This window comes from Ambystoma mexicanum, chromosome 8, assembly GCF_040938575.1.
Source record: "Ambystoma mexicanum isolate Mex_15411 chromosome 8, UKY_AmexF1_1, whole genome shotgun sequence".
In the NCBI taxonomy this organism is placed as follows: domain Eukaryota; kingdom Metazoa; phylum Chordata; class Amphibia; order Caudata; family Ambystomatidae; genus Ambystoma; species Ambystoma mexicanum.
The window spans coordinates 1684811388-1684832929 of NC_090929.1; the positions used below are offsets into that span (position 1 = coordinate 1684811388).

Sequence of the window (21542 nt, forward strand, 5' to 3'; positions counted from 1 at the left end):
AGATACCTGCACCAGTGAAGAGGGTATTTTCAGACTCCTGCTTTCACTTGGTCTTTGCTAATTACAGAACTCTCCACCATGGGTGGGATCTCCACCACGAAAGATCCCACACAGACCATCTCTGTCCACGTGCGCGGTCCCGGAGCCAACTCAGAGCCAATCAGGATCCGTTTCCATTCTCTTATTTCTAACAGAGAAACCAGTGAGAAGACATTTGCTGCACCTGCTTTGCCAGCTGTAAACACATGGTAAATAGCAGAAAAAAGAGAGAGAGAGAGAGAAAAGGCAGTTTAAAGACAGAAAAACAGAGAGGGAGCGCCACAAGGCACTGAAAAGAAAGACGGGCCTCGGCACCTCTCGTTTCTGCTCTGTGAGAAAGGTTCTGTTACCACTTTCTGAAGCTTTCTAAGCTTTTTCCTCTGTTACTCTTTGAGTTCTTAATTTCACTCAACCCCTTTCAAAGGCCTGTTGCCTTAGGAAGCATTGTTTTAGTGTAAAGGTAAGATCCTTTAACTGTTGTTCTATTTGGTCAGGTTGCCCTCCTGTTCGGCTGGTTTTGTTGGATGGGCCTCCTTTGGGGGAGAGAATCTTGGCGAGGCGCTACTATGCTGTCAGCACTGGCTCTACTCTTCATTCCCACTCCGTTAAGGAGAGTCCTTTCTCTCAGAAGGAGACACATAAGGAGACTCTGGGAAAAGAGGGGAAGCCGGCCTAGAGTGCTGCGCTTTGAGTCTACGGTAATCATTCACTCGGGGGTGGCTGTCTTCAGTTAAGAAGCAGGAGTGTACCTTCACTACTATCGTGGCACCTTCCGTGACATGCTCTGACACCCCTGACATCCCTGGAACATTAGTGGCGTCTTTGCTTTCACAATGTCCTCATTCAACACTGAGTGATCTCCAGATTCCCTCATGTCAAGAGAGCCTTCGACGCCGAGATGTCTCGATGTGGAGCGGCTGTAGAGATTGTTCACCGTCATTTGACTCTGAGAGGATTTTGGGGTTGAGGTGGGCTTGGTGCTGGAGGTGCCTCAAAGCTGAGGATGCCTCAAAGCTGAGGTAGTTTAAAGCTTAAAGGGCCAGGACACCGAGAGAAGACTTGATGAAGATAAGACGTTCATGCTAGAGGAAAACTCAGCCCAAGGAGAGTTCTCTTTTGCCGATAGAGAGTCCAGCAGCGAGATCTCCTTGTCTACTTCAGAGATCTTCTATGACAGCCATTGTTGCTGGTTCTCTCTCTGAGGGCTGATGGTTCAATTAAAGCATGTTTGAGTCAGTCCTCAGAGATGGAGCTTGAATGAACTGGATCAACAAGTGATCGATCAAGAGAGGGTCTACTCTGATGCCAGTTTTTAAAATTCACCACACAGGCTCAATTATCGATGCCAGGGAAAGGAAATGCGTATCCTTCATAAGAAGGGCTTGAATCCAGGGAGTGAAAGTCTGAAACTGAAGGCAACTTGGAGAGGGGGATCTCTTTTGAGTTAATTGATATCATTAATTGGTCTTTGCCACTTGTGTGAGGCTACAGATGATCCCTCGTCAAGGATTCCTTGAAGATCAGTGGGAAATTCCACAACACCGAAGGCCCTGCAGTCTTTCTCCTGGTGGATGAAGATTCAGAGCTGAAATTGGGGGTCTCATTCTTGCTTTTCCCTAGAAGGGGGAGTTCTTGAGTTGCGCGCATCCCCTACTGGGTGGGAAGCCCACATTGACCAACTACCTCCTCCCAGGGGTTCTGGTCATAGTCTTCATTTTTGTGTCTGAAGTTTTGGCCAGTCAATCCGGCTCTCAATTTTCCCATCCCTTGTATTCAGAAGAAGTTGGCAATAGTACAAACAGATGGCACAACAGCTCTGTGCCATATCTACCAGCACGGAAGAATGAGGTTGAGGGTTCTCTTGTGGTAGACTCAGCTTTTGTGGCGTTGGGCCATCCCAAGGAGAACCTGCAGAAGAGCAGTGCACCTGCCCAAAAAACCTCTAAGCAGAGCACTGGCGAAAGAACGGGAATAGATGCTCAACGCTGAGGCGCTAAACAGCACCCTGGAAGAATGCGGGTATCCAGGGGTAGGCAAGATGCCCAGACATAACGTCCAGGTTTCAGGAGCACAGATCTCTGGCTAATGCCTCTGTTTAACGCCCGAGTCAGGGGCATCTCTTCAGAGACTCTCGCTGATTCCACTGATCACGCAGACCATCATGAAGGCCCATCAATCGGTGGCCGCTATTATCCTTATAACTCCCTTTTGTCCAACACAGCGGCGGTACGCAGCTCTGCTACAGGGGACTGCAGCTCCAGGTGGGTAGTTGCCATGCAAATTAAATCGAACATGGATGGAAGGCAGCCTTTACCAGCCAAAACTACCACCACTGAGCTTTACAGCGTTGCTCCTGTCGTTACTCCAGTCGGCAAAAGGCAAGCTGCAATATTCACCTGTTGGCCCCTTCAGTCTAAAGGACGAGTGCGCCACAAAGTTCCTGTTTTCTTGGGTCCAGTCATCAAGAATTTTCTGGAAGGTCCTAAAAAGGTCCTAAAAGGTCCTAAAAAGGTTTTTCCCCTCCTCTGGCATTGAACATGGAATTAACCAAGTTGATGTTGTCTCCCTTTGGACAGCCTCATCGGATCGATCTATAGTTCCCGGAAGTGACACAGTGCCATGTCCATCAAGCAGACGAGTAAGTGCATCACAGACCATGGGTTCTTATGAGCCAGAATGGGTATTTCACAAAGAGGAGATCGTTCTGAGAACCCATCCTTATTTTCACCTTAAAATGGCTTCACATGTTTATATGAAGACGTGCCTTCCTACTCCCCTGGTCCATCTTCTCCTGTGCAGCAAAGCTTGCCCACAACTAGTCTTAAGATAGCACTGAGGTTCTAGCTTCATAGCACTTAGTATGTGAGCAAGATAGAGTTATTCTTCTGTAGGATACAGACCTAATAAGCAGCCCTCCCACCTTCTAAACATGTTATATGTAGATAGGTAATGTCATCCCTGAGCTACTCTTATCAAACATCTGGCGGACTTTGTTCCGGTCGGCCTGGGGCATCATCCAGCATTGCTGAAGACGCTCTAGAACCTTATTGAGAAATGGCCCCATTGCAGACATCTGGGGAACAGCCACATGGATGTCATTTCACACCGGGACGGGGCATTTCTGTCAATGGTCAGGAGTTCGCCTGGATATTCATGGGGGACAGGCGTTCTTGTCTGGTTATCCCTTCTGCTTCAGGGTTTTCCTTTTACTCTCAGGACCATGAGCCATTCGTGGGCGTGTTGTGCCTGAGACTGGGAGAATGTGGACCTGTTATGCCGCATACTCGGAAGGGTCAATGCTTGTGACTCTGTATTATGCTTATGAGTTATTACGAAGTGTTTGCCTGCAGTCCTAGGTGGTCATCATGGGTGCATCCACAATAACCATACACGCCTGCCTTCCTCCCCGTCATGGCAGGTCATGGCAGGTCAATGGAGAATCTCCATCCTGGTCTGTGTGAGAAATACACTGAGAGCTTTCACTGTAGTGCGGTGTGTGGCTCCGTCTGACTTCTTCTCGTAGAGGGTGAGTGGCCGGCGTGAATTCTGGTGCAGTCGCTGGACATTTGCTCTCGTTTGGCAGATAGATTTGCAGTTGGCAAAGCAGGTGCACAGACTGGCTCCTCTCCACTTTCCCTGTTTAAAAACAGATTTATTGCTGGTAATAAGTGGCTAATTCTATGTTGGCTACATTTAACATTTCAATATTTGGACATGGTGTATCCAAGATCAGGCACTTCCACAGAGGTAATATGTGTTCATGATTATGATTAAGAGAGAGCTAGGACTACAGGTGAGTTATTTTCATGATGTACATCCTATATGTTCCAATCATTTTAAATGAGTGTCTGTAAGTCTATGGATTCCAGCCACAGTGACCAGCACTGAGCCTGGACCTTGCAATGATTGTCCTTCTAATGTTCTTTTATCACTAATACTTGTGTCTTCTTCTGTAGACGCAACATCCGGCTCACCACAGACTACAGGTATGTTTCCAGCATGTTCTAGTTTCCTCACAATGCCCCACTGGTCAGGCTTGGTGCCAGGACCCACAGTTTGCTCCAATTTGGCTGCCAGGGTGGATGGTCTAGACCTCAGAAGCTACATTTGCATCTATCTGTACCCTGCCACTGGATCAGACCCCACAAACGACCGACCCACATGGGCTGGAGTCGGCAGGGCTTCAGGGCTGGCTTTGCTCAGCCGAATGTGTCCCATTTTTGAGGTAGACCCCGACGCTCATGCTGCTCCTCGCAAAGTATCACCTTTTCCAACTAGGGATTTTATTCTGAAATAAAGTCTCGCTGTGAGAATTTCTACTCAAATGGAAGCTCCGCTGGGAAATACTTTCTCTCGAATGAAACACAATGAAATCCTGCCTCATGTCGCATATTTTAAAACTGCCCATCGTCCCAGTCAGGCGGGGTCTTAAGGCAGCTCAGACGATGCGATAGACAGTCATTAAGAGAATGGGCCCATTTCATCTGATAGAGCAGCTCCCCTGCAGAGAGTAAGGTTCATTCTGGTATAGAGTCTACCCTGCAAAAAGTAGAGTTCATTCTGATACAGTCTCCACTGCAAAGAGAAAGTGTATTCTTTTAAAGCATCACCCCTGCAAAGAGTAGAGTTAATTCAGATACAGTCTCCACTGCAAAGAGAGAGTTTATTTGTTTATAGCATCTCCCCTGCAAAGAGTACAGTTTATCACTTTATAGAATCTCCTATGAAAAGAGTAGAGCTCATTATTCTATGAAATCTCCCCTGCGAAGAGTAGAGTTCATTCAGATACAGAGGCCCTCATTCCGACTCAGGCGTTAAGGGGTTTACGGCGCCGTAAACGGCGCCGACCCTTAACGCCTGATTACAAGGTTCCCTTTGCGAGATGGCTTTTAACGGCTGCTTTTTGCAGCCGTTAAAAGCCATGCCGCAAAGGGTCCTTGGCGATAATTACAGCACCGTAATTTACGGTGCCGTAATTAGCGCCTTCCCCACTCCCATTATGCCCTATGGGTCAAAAATGGGAATGGGGAAGGGTAAAATGGGAAATGGGGATTTACCGCCCCACTCACCTTGGAATGGGGCGGTAAATCCTCCAACCACCATGGCGTAAACGAAGTTTACGCCATGGTGGTAAGGGTACGACCCAGGCGGTAATTTACCGCCTGGGTCGTAATGAGGCCCAGAGTCTCCACTGCAAAGAGAGAGTTTATTATTCAATAACAGCTCCCCTGCAAAGAGTAGAGTTTATTATTTCATGAAATCTCCCCTGCAAAGAGTAGAGTTTATTATTTTTTTAAATCTCCCCTGCAAATAGTACAGTTCATTCAGATACTTAGGCCCTCATTACGACCCTGGCGGAGATCGTGGTGCAATATGCACCATGGAGCACGGCGGAAAGCTGCCGATACTGCCATGGGGGTTGGCGGATTTACCGCCCCATTCCGACCTTGGCGGGGCGGTAAATCCCCATTCCCCATTTTACCCTTCCCCATTCCCATTTTTGCCCCATAGGGTATAATGGGAGTGGGGAAGGCGTTAATTACGCCACCGTAAAATACGGTGGCGTAATTAACAACAAGGTCCCGTAGCGCCATGGATTTCTCCGCCCGGAAAAACCAGGCGGAAACCGCTCCATGGCGCTACGGGAACTCGCAGTAGGGCGGAAGGGTCCGCCGCGAATACCGCTGGCGTAAACCCACTCCGCCAGGGTCGTAATGAGGGCCATAGTCTCCACTGCAAAGAGAGAGTTTATTATTTAATAACATCTCCCCTGAAAATAGTAGAGTTTGTTATTTTATGACATCTCCGCTGCAAAGAGTAGAGTTCATTCAGATACAACGTTCCCCATTGTGGGGGGGGCTTGTTCTTGTTCAGTGCCATTTCTGATACAGAGTGTCCTTGCGAATGGAGAGGGTTTATACTTTTTTGCAGAGAGATGTATTTGATTTTCATGAGAATGTGCACCTGCTGACTGGGTTTCCACGTTCCATCAACGGTCGAAAAAGCAAGAAAAATACACCTAATATCTCTGTGTGGGAAATGCAACTAGCAGGCAAGTGGAGGGGGCGGAGGGCTGGGGCTGGCACTTATATAGACTTTAGCAATTCAGGCAGGGTGTAAAAACACACTCAAAGTAACACATTCTTCAGAAATCCATATGGAGAGTTCTCTTCATGTAGGCATCACACATAAGGCTCAGGGAAAGTGGACCAAGATTACTATTATTATTATTATTATTATTATTATTGTTATTATTATGAGGGTATTTATCGAGCGCGGCCCTGGCTTTGGGAAGCATCGGAGCACTTTACAATCATAGGGGGAAGAACACAGTGGGGGAAGCAGGGAAGAAATGAGCGGGAAACTACCGGGAGGACGAGAATGGGCAATTGGCAGCAAGGGATCTCCAAGCAACCCGAGGGAGGGTTTGTGGGGGACCGTGGGGAGCAGATCACAGAGTTCACTCATACTCATCAGTTTTGTGGTTTTGCTTGGAAGAGACATCCTCGTGCCCCCACAAGACTGTCAGGCCACGCATCCAGTACTCGGGCGGCGCTTTCATCTTTCAATGCCCCAACACCACCGCCCAGGCTCTCCAGGCCCATTTCTTTTAGAAGGTTGGTTGTGACAAGAGACCACCACTTGTGGTGCCATGGACAGGACCAATCCCCCCGGCCCTGGGCATGGGGGTGAAAAGAGCGGCCTTTTCCCCAGAGCCGGGGTGTTTCTGCCATCGATCCCCAGTTCTTATTACGGGACCAGCAAGAGTCAGACCCCAGTAGGCCGGCAACATACCTTCAGGCTAGAGCTTACATTATAATATGGCCTGGAGCATTTCTCTTCCCCGCCGGCCATGATTATTTAAGGGGCTAAATCACTTTCCCCCTCTTCCTTGTGGGAGACAGGAACAGGTTGAGTTTTTGGGGCGTGGTAAAGGGAAGAGGCTAATAAGCTCCTCCCTTTAGAAAGGAACACACATTTTAAGGGGTGAATGGGAGACAAGTTGTAAAATAATTCAATCTGGAAAACAAAGGAAGTCCTATTCCTTTCGATGAGTCGGACCTCCGGTATTCCCACGAGGCGAGAGGTCCTCTGAGCCGAACTCCATGGCCTCTCTCCCCGCATCCGCTGAGAAGGTCCTTTTTCCTCACCTGCAGGGCCGGGTTATTCCATCACCATGCATTGCCCTCGAGGAGGCAGCTGCCATTCATTAATGGAGCAGCTGTTTGCCACACCTAAAGGGTATTCACGACAGTCAATGGCAATTTTGCTGGCAGTGGGTCAGTGTGTCGCTTCTCGAGATCCGCAGGCAACAATTCTGTGGCTCTTTTGGTTCTCTCTGGTGGTGGGCTCGCCCTTTGTGGCGCGAGGCAGAGGGGAAGCAGAGGGAAAAGGAAGGAGCCCAACAAAACAAGACCAAGTGTGAGGGTTATGGAGGAACAATGTAAAATAAAAAGTGCAGTGGTCAGCACGCACGCACGCACGCACCCTCCCCCCCTTCCCCCCAAACAGAGCTGCATTCACACCCATGCCGGGGAGACAAAGGAACAGCACATCAATGAGGAAGGAGTTAGGGATGTGAAGGCGGTGAGTGTGCACCAAATAAGTGAGAGAAGGGGCAGCGGCGAGGGCACAGAACAAGTGGTAGAGGAACGGAGAGCACCCCCAGTGCTGGGCGACACGGAAAAGCGTGAGCGAGCAGCAGCAGGAACATGGTGTGTTGGGTCACAAACTGTGGAAACATCATCCACACAACACGGCCCTGATCCACCATTGCGACTCGAGATCAAAGGAGAGAAGAGTTTCCAGTCTGGCTGGAGGGGAAGGGGGCAGACTAGGGTGCCCAGTGTTAGACCAGTTGGCTGTCAGATTAGCCAATCATGCAAGGGTCTTAAAATAAAAGCTTACTGACATCATCTCACATCCAGGAAGCCTCTACAATAGGCTTTCCTAACTTTCATCAGAACTGAGGGTCTTCTAGGCCAGACCTTAGAACACCATTGAAACATGTCACTGTCCTGGGTACGTGACTGTCTTGCAATGGAAACAGTAACATACTAACCTGTAGAAGCATGTTACCAACCGCACCGCTGTGCGCTTGCCTACTTGTCCGCATAGGTGAGAGTCAACTTGCTCTATCTTGCATTATCTAGTTCTATTTAAGACAGCTGTTCAACAACATTGGTGCAGAAAATTCGATGTTTATCGCTAATGGGGGCAATTCCTAAGTAGGTCAATTCATTTTTGGTCCAGTTAAGAACAAACGTCCCACATCCACGATCTAAATGATACTAGGCCTGTTGAGATCACGTGTCTTGTTCTCCCATGTCCACCCCCTTGCCTGGTGGCACCTGGAAACACGTGTCTATAGGCGCATTATATACAATGTATCAATTTTATCAATCAAATCAAACGAAAATTGAAGCACGGTTAGGGGCAGGCTGAGATCAGTAGCTTAGAAAGAAGCAGGAGGAGGTCGTCTGCAGAGAGGAGGGTCTTCGATGCTGCCTCTCCCACCTGTACACCATGGCTGATGACTGATGAGAAGAGCTCTATTGCAGAGTTAAAGGGCATAGGGGTCGCCTGGCATCCCTGACTTGCCCCCCTACGCAGTCACAAGGAATATTGAACCGCAACCCGTTCAGCGGTACCCCTCTGAGTGCTTCGTCAAAGGCTCAGGGGCGTTGGGCCAACCCCAAAAGTAGAAACGTAAATTATCCCCTGCCCGCCCTGTTGCAAGCTTTCTATGAGTCACCACCACCAGCCATGCAGGTTAGAAGGCATTTCAGGTGCAATTGGTTAACCAGTTCCCGCATGTTGCCAGGTCCATAAATGGCCGCCCCTGCACGCGACTTGGTCTCGGTTATTCAGACGTGGCATTTCGTCATCTAAATGTGCCCCAGAATGCATGGCCAATGTATTCACGTCTGCATTCAGCGGCGATACAGGGCAACGCGTTCCCCTTCTTGCGCTCTCCTTCCCCGTGTTTGGACTGAGGGAAAGCTGGGCCGGGCCGCGTCCATCAATGGTGAATGGGCCCCCCCTACAGAGGAATAGAATTGACAAGAGCAGTGGCCTGCAACATCTGGCTCTCCAGATGCAACCATTGGTTATGAAGCAGGGGGTGGGAGTCCAACACATCGGGAGAAGTCCTCTGGAGTAGTGTCCCCAGGAGTGTCAGTGAAGGTGTCATGGAGTTCCACCAGCAGGTCAGCCGCCTGAGGACTTGCCCACCGTCAACTGGGGGGCAGCGATGCTTGTTCTGCCCTCAGATACCTCCACTCGAGGGCCATTCCCACAGCAAGTGCTCACTTCAGGGCCTGGGGCCCAGAAAGAAACATCTTAGTCGCATCGATATAGATAAGCGAGAACCTGTCCACAAACAGGAATGGATTTAGGTCGTAAATATCCATCAATGGCCTGATGTGCTCATGCCCTTGGGCACAATAAAATAACGGGAAGAGGCACACAACCCTCGCTCCTCTTCTGGAACTGCCCTATAGTGCCCGATAAGATCACAAGACATCCAGGGATGGATTGCGATACATTGGAGGTGAAACGGAAACAATAACAGGAAGAGCTTTGGAATAACCATGTCAATGTTCAAAAGCCAATGGTCTTCTTTGCCCATTGCTGTAAAGAGAGAAAGATTCTCTCCTTGCTGCTGGGATGTTAAATACATGTTTCCTGATGCCTTATAGAATCAGTGGCACATCAATGGCCTCACGCAATTCCCATAGATCATTGAGAGGCTGATTCTGAGCTTGTGCTAAATGTGGTGTGAAAGCCGGCATTCTCCCCTCTGCACCATAATGTAGCGTGAAAGCCGGCATTCTCCCCTCTGTACCACAATGTAGCGTGAAAGCCGGCATTATCCCCTCTGCACCATAATGTAGCGTGAAAGCCGGCATTCTCCCCTCTGCACCATAATGTAGCGTGAAAGCCGGCATTCTCACCTCTGCACCATAATGTAGTGTGAAAGCCGGCTTTCTCCACTCTGCACCAAATGTAGTGTGAAAGCCGGCATTCTCCCCTCTGTACCATAATGTAGCGTGAAAGCCGGCATTCTCCCCTCTGCACCATAATGTAGCGTGAAAGCCGGCATTCTCACCTCTGCACCATAATGTAGTGTGAAAGCCGGCTTTCTCCACTCTGCACCATAATGTAGTGTGAAAGCCGGCATTATCCCCTCTGCACCATAATGTAGTGTGAAAGCCGGCATTCTCCCCTCTGCACCATAATGTAGTGTGAAAGCCGGCTTTCTCCACTCTGCACCATAATGTAGTGTGAAAGCCGGCATTATCCCCTCTGCACCATAATGTAGTGTGAAAGCCAACATTCTCCCCTCTGCACCATAATGTAGTGTGAAAGCCGGCATTCTCCCCTCTGCACCATAATGTAGTGTGAAAGCCGGCTTTCTCCCCTCTGCACCATAATGTAGTATGAAAGCCGGCATTCTCCCCTCTGCACCATAATGTAGCGTGAAAGCCGGCATTGTCCCCTCTGCACCATAATGTAGTGTGAAAGCCAGCTTTCTCCCCTCTGCACCATAATGTAGCGTGAAAGCCGGCATTCTCCCCTCTGCACCATAATGTAGTGTGAAAGCCGGCATTCTCCCCTCTGCACCATAATGTAGTGTGAAAGCCGGCATTCTCCCCTCTGCACCATAATGTAGTGTGAAAGCCGGCTTTCTCCCCTCTGCACCATAATGTAATGTGAAAGCCAGCATTCTCCCCTCTGCACCATAATGTAGTATGAAAGCCGACATTCTCCCCTCTGCACCATAATGTAGTGTGAAAGCCGGCTTTCTCCCCTCTGCACCATAATGTAGCGTGAACGCCGGCATTTCATCCTCTGCACCACAATGTAGTGTGAAAGCCAGCATACTCCCCTCTGCACCATAGTATAGTGTGAAAGCCGACATTCTCCCCTCTGCACCATAATGTAGTGTCAAAGCCGGCATTCCATCATTTGCACCATAATGTAGTGTGAAAGGCAACATTGTCCCCTCTGCACCATAATGTAATGTGAAAGCCGACATTCTCCCCTCTGCACCATAATGTAGTGTGAAAGCCGGCATTCTCCCCTCTGCACCATAATGTAGTGTGAAAGCCGGCTTTCTCCCCTCTGCACCATAATGTAGTATGAAAGCCGGCATTCTCCCCTCTGCACCATAATGTAGCGTGAAAGCCGGCATTGTCCCCTCTGCACCATAATGTAGTGTGAAAGCCAGCTTTCTCCCCTCTGCACCATAATGTAGCGTGAAAGCCGGCATTCTCCCCTCTGCACCATAATGTAGTGTGAAAGCCGGCATTCTCCCCTCTGCACCATAATGTAGTGTGAAAGCCGGCATTCTCCCCTCTGCACCATAATGTAGTGTGAAAGCCGGCTTTCTCCCCTCTGCACCATAATGTAATGTGAAAGCCAGCATTCTCCCCTCTGCACCATAATGTAGTATGAAAGCCGACATTCTCCCCTCTGCACCATAATGTAGTATGAAAGCCGGCTTTCTCCCCTCTGCACCATAATGTAGCGTGAACGCCGGCATTTCATCCTCTGCACCACAATGTAGTGTGAAAGCCAGCATACTCCCCTCTGCACCATAGTATAGTGTGAAAGCCGACATTCTCCCCTCTGCACCATAATGTAGTGTCAAAGCCGGCATTCCATCATTTGCACCATAATGTAGTGTGAAAGGCAACATTGTCCCCTCTGCACCATAATGTAATGTGAAAGCCGACATTCTCCCCTCTGCACCATAATGTAGTGTGAAATGAGGCATTCCACCCTCTGCACCATAATGTAGTGTGAAAGCCGGCATTCAACCCTCTGCACCATAATGTAGTGTGAAAGCCGGCATTCTCTCCTCTGCACCATAATGTAGTGTGAAAGCTGACATTCTCCCCTCTGTGCCATAATGTAGTGCGAAAGCCAGCATTCTCCCCTCTGCACCATAATGTAGTGTGAAAGCCGGAATTCCACCCTCTGCACCATAATGTAGTGCAAAAGCCGGCATTCTCCCCTCTGCACCATGATGTAGTGTGAAAGCCAGCATTCTTCCCTCTGCACCATAACGTAGTGTGAAAGCTGGCATTCTCCCCTCTGCACCATAAAGTAGTGTGAAAGGCGGCATTTCACCCTCTGCACCATAATGTAGTGTGAAAGCTGGTATTCTCCCCTCTGCACCATAATGTAGTGTGAAAGCTGGCATTCTCCCCTCTGCAACATAATGTAGTGTGAAAGCTGGTATTCCATCCTCTGCACCAGAATGTAGTGTGAAAGCCAGCATTCCCCCCTCTGCACCATAACATAGTGTGAAAGCTGGCATTCTCCCCTCTGCACCATAGTGTAGTGTGAAAGCCAGCATTCTCCCCTCCGCACCATAATGTAGTGTGAAAGCCGGCATTCCACCCTCTGCACCATAATGTAGTGCGAAAGCCGGCATTCTCCCCTCTGCACCACAATGTAGTGTGAAAGCTGGCATTCTCCCCTCTGCACCATAATGTAGTGTGAAAGCCGGCATTCTCCCCTCTGCACCATAATGTAGTGTGAAAGCCAGCATTCTGCCCTCTGCACCATAATGTAGTGTGAAAGCCGGCATTCTCCCCTCTTCACCATAATGTAGTGTGAAAGCCGGCATTCTGCCCTCTGAAAGCCACCATTCTCCCCTCTGCACCATAATGTAGTGTGAAAGCCGACATTCTACCCTCTGCACCATAATGTAGTGTGAAAGCCGGCATTCTCCCCTATGCACCATAATGTAGTGTGAAAGCCAGCATTCTCCCCTCTGCACCATAATGTAGTGTGAAAGCCGGCATTCTCCCCTCTGCATCCTAATGTAGTGTGAAAGCTGGCATTCCCCCCTCTGCACCATAAGGTAGTGTGAAAGCCGTCATTCTCCCCTCTGCACCATAATGTAGTGTGAAAGCCAGCATTCCCCACTCTGTACCACAATATAGTGTGAAAGCCGACATTCTCCCCTCTGCACCATAATATAGTGTGAAAGACGACATTCCCCCCTCTGCACCATAATGTAGTGTGAAAGCCAGCATTCTCCCCTCTGCACCATAATGTAGTGTGAAAGCTGGCATTACGCCCTCTGCACCATAATGTAGTGTGAAAGCCGGCATTCTCCCCTCTGCATCATAATGTAGAGTGAAAGCCGGCATTCTGCCCTCTGCACCATAATGTAGTGTAAAAGCCGGCATTCTCCCCTCTGCACCATAATGTAGTGTGAAAGCTGGCATTCTGCCCTCTGAAAGCCACCATTCTCCCCTCTGCACCTTAATGTAGTGTGAAAGCCGACATTCTACCCTCTGCACTATAATGTAGTGTGAAAGCCGGCATTCTCCCCTATGCACCATAATGTAGTGTGAAAGCCAGCATTCTCCCCTCTGCACCATAATGTAGTGTGAAAGCCGGCATTCTCTCCTCTGCATCATAATGTAGTGTGAAAGCTGGCATTCCCCCCTCTGCACCATAATGTAGTGTGAAAGCCGTCATTTTCCCCTCTGCACCATAATGTAGTGTGAAAGCCGACATTCCCCCCTCTGCACTATAATGTAGTGTGAAAGCCGGCATTCCCGCCCTGTGCACCATAATGTAGCGTGAAAGCCGGCATTTCCCCCTCTGCACCATAATGTAGTGTGCAAGCCGGCATTCCCCCCTCTGCAGTATTCCGAGGTGGGTGGAAGAATTGGAGGGGCGATACTGTGCTTTGCAGCAGCAAAATCTGCTTAAATCTAGCGTTTAGATAGAAACGTGTGCACCACTGGCACAACAAGCTTTTCTTAAAAGACGGCCACGTTTCTAGTTTAAGAAACGTTTCTTAAGCTTTCATTCAACTAGAAAAGTGGTTCTGGAGTCTAGGAAATGCTATTTTTATAAAGGAAACAGGTGTGCAGCAGCGTTTAATGGCGCCTCACCGGTGCCGTATTTTAACTCCTCTTTTTGATGCGCTAAAGTAGTGCTTTTCAAAGGGGGATCCCCACACGGTGCCTGTCCTGCATTTCTCATGGCTGTTAAGGCTGTTGTCAAGCATAAAGTCAGGTGCATGCTAAGGTCGTGGCTTTGATGCCAGACCACCCACCACATTACCACTTCATCAGAATATGGTGCTTTAAAGGAAAGTGTTCATGCTTGATGGATGAACACTTTCCTATTTTTGCATGCACCTCAGAATTGGGCCCTCAACTTTAAGGACACTTTCCTAAACCACTAGTGCACATGTTTCTATCAAAACAACAGATTTCAGCAGCTTTTGCTGCTGGAAAGCATGACTCCTCCCCCTCCATTTCTTCCATTCAAGTCAGAATGGCGGTGCTGGAAACTGGAGAGGAGAATGTCAGCTTTCTTCACTACTTTTATCACAGGCTCAGAATTGACGTGTTGTTTCTTGCTATACTAGTATGTGGCGACCGGGCTCCCTCTAGTGGTCGATTGTGCACATCACCTACCAGTTTGTCATGTGCTGGCAACAAGCAGGTGAACCCCTCCTGGTTATATGCAGAGGTTTCCTGCCTGCGTTGGGCAGTCAAAAAGCTGGAAATTGGAGGAATTTGGGAAGGCTGCTTGCAGGCCGCTTCATCAGTCGGCCTCATTGTCGGAGTGTAGGACTTGCACTGCCTGATCTTTTGCTGGGTTTTTCCAGGATAGAAAGCATAGGTTATAGGACAGGTCTCCCAGCAGAATGGTCTCACTCTCAGGAATTTGACACTTGACACTCCGCCAGACAACACATCCATGTTATGAAATTTAGAGTAGGCACCACATGACATCCACAAGGGGCTGGATGAAATCAAAAGGTTTTTTAGCCATGTCTGGCCCGCAGGGAGTTCCAGATCTAGAGAGAGGATTTGCGGTTCTATTTCAGGACTATTTATGAAATAGAACCAGGCTGGCCTGTGTAGAATCCTGGACCAGTCCTCCGCGATAGGTTCAAAGTGCTCACACCAGCAAAGGCCAGACTGCCCCCCGCTCAGTAGCGACTGGATCTGTGCAGTGGATCTGAAGGAAGCTTACCTGCATTCTCCTATGTGGAAACCATATTGACCATTTCTGATACTTTCTCTGCTGCAGCATCTGCTCCAATACTAAGACTTTCCATTTCAGCCTGAAGGCTTCACCTGGCGTCTTCATGAAACTGACGACAGCAGTATCCTCCCTCCTCATGTTGAGGGGTGTGCAGGTGTAGGCTGACCTCAACTACTGGGGGTGCAAGGGCTGGTGCGTCGGTTGCACTTGCTTGGGGTTCCAAGCAGTGTCAAGAAATGTCAACGTATTGCATCCCACAGGCTGATATACAGGGAAGATGTGGGGACGCCGTCAAGTCAAGGTGCTCACTACCCATCTAAGGATTCTGTGCTTCAGAAAAGCATTAGCTCAAGTCCTCAGCCTAGAGTGCACGACTGCCTGATGGTTCCAGTGGCTGATTTGCCTCAAGGCGTCTTGCACCAATGATGTTCCCATGGCCCGCCCCCAGACAAGGTGCACCGAGTGGCCCTCAGCGAATGTCTGAATGCAAAACAAACAGAATCAGTCAATTGACTCAAGCAGTGAAACGAGAAATGGCCCAGTGGGCCCGGGACCAGGTTTCTTTCAGAGGGGCTTTGTTTCAAGATCCTCAGCCTGAGGTCATGCTGACAATGGATTCCTCTTCCCGCAGGCGGGGAGTCACCATGGAAGGCTTGTGCATGCGAGATCTTTGGAGGCTACAAGGTTCACGCATGCACCTCAGTATCCTTGCACTGGGTGACATCTTTCTGCCACTAGAAGCATCTCACCCTTCGGCAAGGAGCACGCGGGCGTTGCTCTTCGTAAACAACACGACCACAATGTGTTATATCAGCAAACGGGGGCGCAGGGGCAAATCCCCCCCCCCCGCTGGATAAGTGGAATGGGCCTCAGAGCTTGGAATCGAAAGTTCAAGCGACCCACCTTCCTGGATAGGGCAACATTGACGCAGATCCGATGATCACCATCGGAGGCACGCGTGGGAGCTGTCCGTACCAGTCCTAGTGCCCATTGTTCAGCGGTGGGGCTTTCCGCGGGTACATCTCTGGTGAACTCCTGGTGTCCCCAGTGCACTTCCTGGAGGGGGGGCGTGGGGGTTGGTTCACTACCTCAGAAATGCTATGAACATGCCATGGAAGAAAATAAGGGTCTATGCCTTTGCTCCGGTCCCCTTGCTAATTATTTTATTATTACTAAATTTGACTGTTTAAAACACGGACCTAGCTCGCGAGCAGCCGCGCGGTGTACAGGATGTGGGAAGTCAGCGTTTGGGTTGGCACCTTTTAACAGCAGCGCAGAACTGTGAGTTGTGTTCTAAATTTGGGCTGCACGACCGTCCTTGTTCAGCTATTGTTGAAAAAGCCACGTTTTGTTAGATTTGTAAAATTAAAGAGATGTGGGGGCATTCCAAGCTGACACTGGGATCGAGTTCCAGAGGGTGCACGACAAGAGAGGGATTGCTGGCGGGGCATCCCTTTGTGGGTGAGTCGAGAAATATTTCTATCATTCTCTAATCTGATTATCATTAATGAAAAGCATTTCAAAGGGTTGCAACATCTGTATCCCTCTGGTTAGGCCCTCTCATCCATCCTTGCATCTAAATGCAATTCTCAGTAAATTAGCTGACCAGCTTGTGAGTCTGTCTCATGGAATACGATGCTTGTGGTCATGGTGATGTCAGCCGGGAGGACCATCGTCTTCTGGGAGTTTGGTCTCATGGATTACAGTGCTTGTGGTCATGGTGATGTCAGCCGGGAGGACCATCGTCTCCTGGGAGTTTGGTCTCATGGAATACGGTGCTTGTGGTCATGGTGATGTCAGCCGGGAGGACCATCGTCTTCTGGGAGTTTGGTCTCATGGAATACGATGCTTGTGGTCTTGGTGATGTCAGCCGGGAGGACCATCGTCGTCTGGGAGTTTGGTCTCATGGATTACAGTGCTTGTGGTCATGGTGATGTCAGCCGGGAGGACCATCGTCTTCTGGGAGTTTGGTCTCTTGGAATACAATGCTTGTGGTCATGGTGATGTCAGCCAGGAGGACCATCGTCTTCTGGGAGTTTGGTCTCAGGGAATACGGTGCTTGTGGTCATGGTGATGTCAGCGGGGAGGACCATCGTCTTCTGGGAGTTTGGTCTCATGTAATACAGTGCTTTTGGTCATGGTGATGTCAGCCGGGAGGACCATCGTCTTCTGGGTGTTTGGTATCATGGAATACGATGCTTGTGGTCATGGTGATGTCAGCCGGGAGGACCATCATCTTCTGGTAGTTTGGTCTCATGGATTATGGTGCTTGTGGTCATGGTGATGTCAGCCGGGAGGACCATCGTCTTCTGGGTGGTTGGTCTCAGGGAATACGGTGCTTGTGGTCATGGTGATGTCAGCGGGGAGGACCATCGTCTTCTGGGAGTTTGGTCTCATGTAATACGGTGCTTGTGGTCATGGTGATGTCAGCCGGGAGGACCATCGTCTTCTGGGTGTTTGGTCTCATGGAATACGGTGCTTGTGGTCATGGTGATGTCAGCCGGGAGGACCGTCATCTTCTGGTAGTTTGGTCTCATGGATTACGGTGCTTGTGGTCATGGTGATGTCAGCCGGGAGGACCATCGTCTTCTGGGTGGTTGGTCTCATGGAATACGGTGCTTGTGGTCATGGTGATGTTAGTGGGGAGGACTATCGTCTTCTGGGAGTTTGGTCTCTTGGATTACGATGCTTGTGGTCATGGTGATGTCAGCCGGGAGGACCATCGTCTTCTGGGAGTTTGGTCTCATGGAATACGGTGCTTGTGGTCATGGTGATGTCAGCTGGGAGGACCATCGTCTTCTGGGAGTTTGGTCTCATGGAATACGGTGCTTGTGGTCATGGTGATATCAGCCGGGAGGACCATCGTCTTCTGGGAGTTTGGTCTCATGGATTACGGTGCTTGTGGTCATGGTGATGTCAGCCGGGAGGACCATCGTCTTCTGGGAGTTTGGTCTCATGGAATACGGTGCTTGTGGTCATGGTGATGTCAGCGGGGAGGACCATCGTCTTCTGGGAGTTTGGTCTCTTGGATTACGATGCTTGTGGTCATGGTGATGTCAGCCGGGAGGACCATTGTCTTCTGGGAGTTTGGTCTCATGGAATACGATGCTTGTGGTCTTGGTGATGTCAGCCGGGAGGACCATCGTCTTCTGGGAGTTTGGTCTCATTGAATACAGTGCTTGTGGTCATGGTGATGTCAGCTGGGAGGACCATCGTCTTCTGGGAGTTTGGTCTCATGGAATACAGTGCTTGTGGTCATGGTGATGTCAGCCGGGAGGACCATCGTCTTCTGGGAGTTTGGTCTCATGGAATACGGTGCCTGTGGTCATGGTGATGTCAGCCGGGAGGACCATCGTCTTCTGGGAGTTTGGTCTCATGGAATACGGTGCTTGTGGTCATGGTGATGTCAGCCGGGAGGACCATCGTCTTCTGGGAGTTTGGTCTCATGGAATACGGTGCTTGTGGTCATGGTGATGTCAGCCGGGAGGACCATCGTCTTCTGGGAGTTTGGTCTCATGGAATACGGTACTTGTGGTCATGGTGATGTCAGCCAGGAGGACCATAGTCTTCTGGGAATTTGGTCTCAGGGAATATGATGCTTGTGCTCTTGGTGATGCCAGCCAGGAGGACCATTGTCTTCTGGGAGTTTGGTCTCTTGGAATACAATGCTTGTGGTCATGGTGATGTCAGCCGGGAGGAACATCGTCTTCTGGGATTTGGTCTCATGGAATACGGTGCTTGTGGTCATGGTGATATCAGCGGGGAGGACCATCGTCTTCTGGGAGTTTGGTCTCATGGATTACGGTGCTTGTGGTCATGGTGATGTCAGCCGGGAGGACCATCATCTTCTGGGAGTTTGGTCTCATGGAATACGGTGCTTGTGGTCATGGTGATGTCAGCGGGGAGGACCATCGTCTTCTGGGAGTTTGGTCTCATGGATTACGTGCTTGTGGTCATGGTGATGTCAGCCGGGAGGACCATCGTCTTCTGGGAGTTTGGTCTCATGGAATACGATGCTTGTGGTCATGGTGATGTCAGCCGGGAGGACCATCGTCTTCTGGGAGTTTGGTCTCATGGAATACGATGCTTGTGGTCTTGGTGATGTCAGCCGGGAGGACCATCGTCTTCTGGGAGTTTGGTCTCATGGAATACGGTGGTTGTGGTCATGGTGATGTCAGCGGGGAGGACCATCATCTTCTGGGAGTTTGGTCTCATGGATTACGGTGCTTGTGGTCATGGTGATGTCAGCCGGGAGGACCATCGTCTTCTGGACGTTTGGTCTCATGGAATACGATGCTTGTGGTCATGGTGATGTCAGCCGGGAGGACCATCAAGGCGTGTGCACTTTCTGATGAAGCACTGTTCAAGAATTTCACTAAGACAAACAGTGGCAAGAACACACCCAACCTTTCTTTCCAGGATAGTGTCAGATTTCCATTTAAATCAGGGAATATGTTTTCCTTCTTTTTTCCCAAATCCATCTTTGGAGGCAGAGAGGATTCCCCATGGCATCGATGTTGGGGGAGCATTCGAATTGGACCTGGACAGTTCCAGTCAGTTCAGAAATCCAGAATGCTCAGGGAGCACACATTCCGTCGTGGAATCCTGCACGTGTTAGGGCAAACTCCCTTCTACGGGTTTCCATGCTCAATCAGTGAGCGCGAAGACAGCCTCTGTAACTTTCAAGAGACTGTTCCCTGTGGACCTCATTTGCAAGGTGTCCATCTGGGCCTCTTCTTCCTCTTTCTGCAATCATTACTCCCTTAATGTCAGCTCTAGAGAAGATGGAAGCTTCAGACAAACTGTTCCACAGAACTTCTTCAAGTAAAAGGAAATGCACCCCTATCCATTTTCAGCAATGCTGTAGAATTCTTCTATAAGCATGGAGGAGATAGAATGGGACATTGGAGTATGTAAAACGTACTCGCTGTAGTGGCTAGTCCATGGTCCCCTTCCCTCCGTAGGCACTCCCCCTGCCGCCTCTTGTACCTTTTACTGTCCTGCTTGAGCAGAGGCAGTTGGCTGTTGGGTCCAGCTGGTGGTCAGGCCATTTCTTGTAAAACTATGCACTGCGCATGCGCACCAGATCCTTGCCAAATATTATTTTGTGTGTTGACTAAATAGGCAGTGGTCCTATCCCTATGCAGAACATTCCATAAGTATATACAAAAGGGGATTATGAACTAGGCATATATCAGCCACCACAGTGAGTAACTTTTACATTTGTGGAGGCAGCACTCAGACAGTGTTTTATAACTTGATTAGAGCACTTCCGGTCCAAATGTACACAACTGCCATTATCTTTCTCTCAGACAGAAACAAACACAGTCACACGTCCTTAACACACAAATCCCATTCAACCTGCAAAAACCAAACTATCTGCAGGAGGGGTCATTTTCCTCTCGCCTGTATTGATGAGTGGGAGACCTCTGTAGTGGCCATCACATACCAGAATTCCAGACAAGGGTGCTTGCCATGCTCAACTCTTCACATAGAAGCTACTGCCTGACATGCCATGCTGTCAGAGTTGCTCACATTCTAAATCCCTGCTGATCTGCTCTGTTTGCCAGCCTAATTCCTGAAAATGCTTATGCGCTCAATCTTGATAAGCCCATTTGGGGGCAGGCGGGAAAAGCATGCATTTTCCTTGATTTACCATAAATGGTTAAAAGAAGGGAACGTGGAAAAGTCCCATGTCCTCTTCCTGAGCTACAGCCTAGAGAGTCTGTGGTGGGATAGGAGTGAGGGTGAGTGGTTAGAGGCTTAATGTGCTCTAGCTGAACACTCACCGTCCCCTCCAGTATTCAGGTAGGCAAGCCCAAATCCCCCTTGAATCACCTTGGCTCACCTTTTGGTAGTATAGGCTGGACATGCGGCTTTACTCCTTCACCGGTGCTGATGGATGCAAAAGTGAACTATCAGTATGCATTCGACTGAGCCGATAAAGATGCCAAAGTCCAAACATGGCTGATAGTAAAAAACTTAAAATATAGTCACCAATAAAAGGTTGGCCAAAAAAAGTAAAGTAAGAAAAATAGACAAGCATCTTCTAATAAAGGTCAGTAGGGGTTCTCATGATGATGGCTTTATATACATGTATAAGTCTGCATGGTGGACAGAAAACATCATAAAACCTTCTATCTATACTCCATAAAGCTTCTGAGTAGACCAGCTTGCTACCTAAGAGCTGGGTTGATCCATTGGAAACCCTAACTTGGGACTGAGGTGTTTGTTGGAGCTCAGATAACCCAAGAGGGCTTTGGTCGCAAGTGTTGTCTAGAGCAGGGTCTAGACCCTAGAGCCACCTCGACAGGGCCCTTGCTGGAGCACGAAGAAGGTGAAGAGCTAGCCAGAGCTTGGTGGTAGTGTGTACAGAGGCGAAAGAAGGGTTTGCAGCCACTTGATCCAACCACTAAGTTCTTCCTGGTTGACTCTCAAATGGGAGATTTCCACAATCATGTGAACCTCCA

At 49.3% G+C, this 21542-nt stretch overlaps 1 protein-coding gene across 4 annotated transcripts in view; it reads left to right on the forward strand.

The window, feature by feature from the left end:
* The window catches only part of LOC138473324 (deleted in malignant brain tumors 1 protein-like), a 633955-nt gene that overhangs the window by 424417 nt on the left and 187996 nt on the right, over positions 1–21542 (forward strand). For all 4 annotated transcript variants that reach the window (XM_069611990.1, XM_069611993.1, XM_069611992.1 and 1 more), the window contains one exon: positions 3996–4025. In XM_069611990.1, the coding sequence (XP_069468091.1) occupies positions 3996–4025 (30 nt within the window). The remainder of the gene's footprint in view (positions 1–3995; positions 4026–21542) is intronic.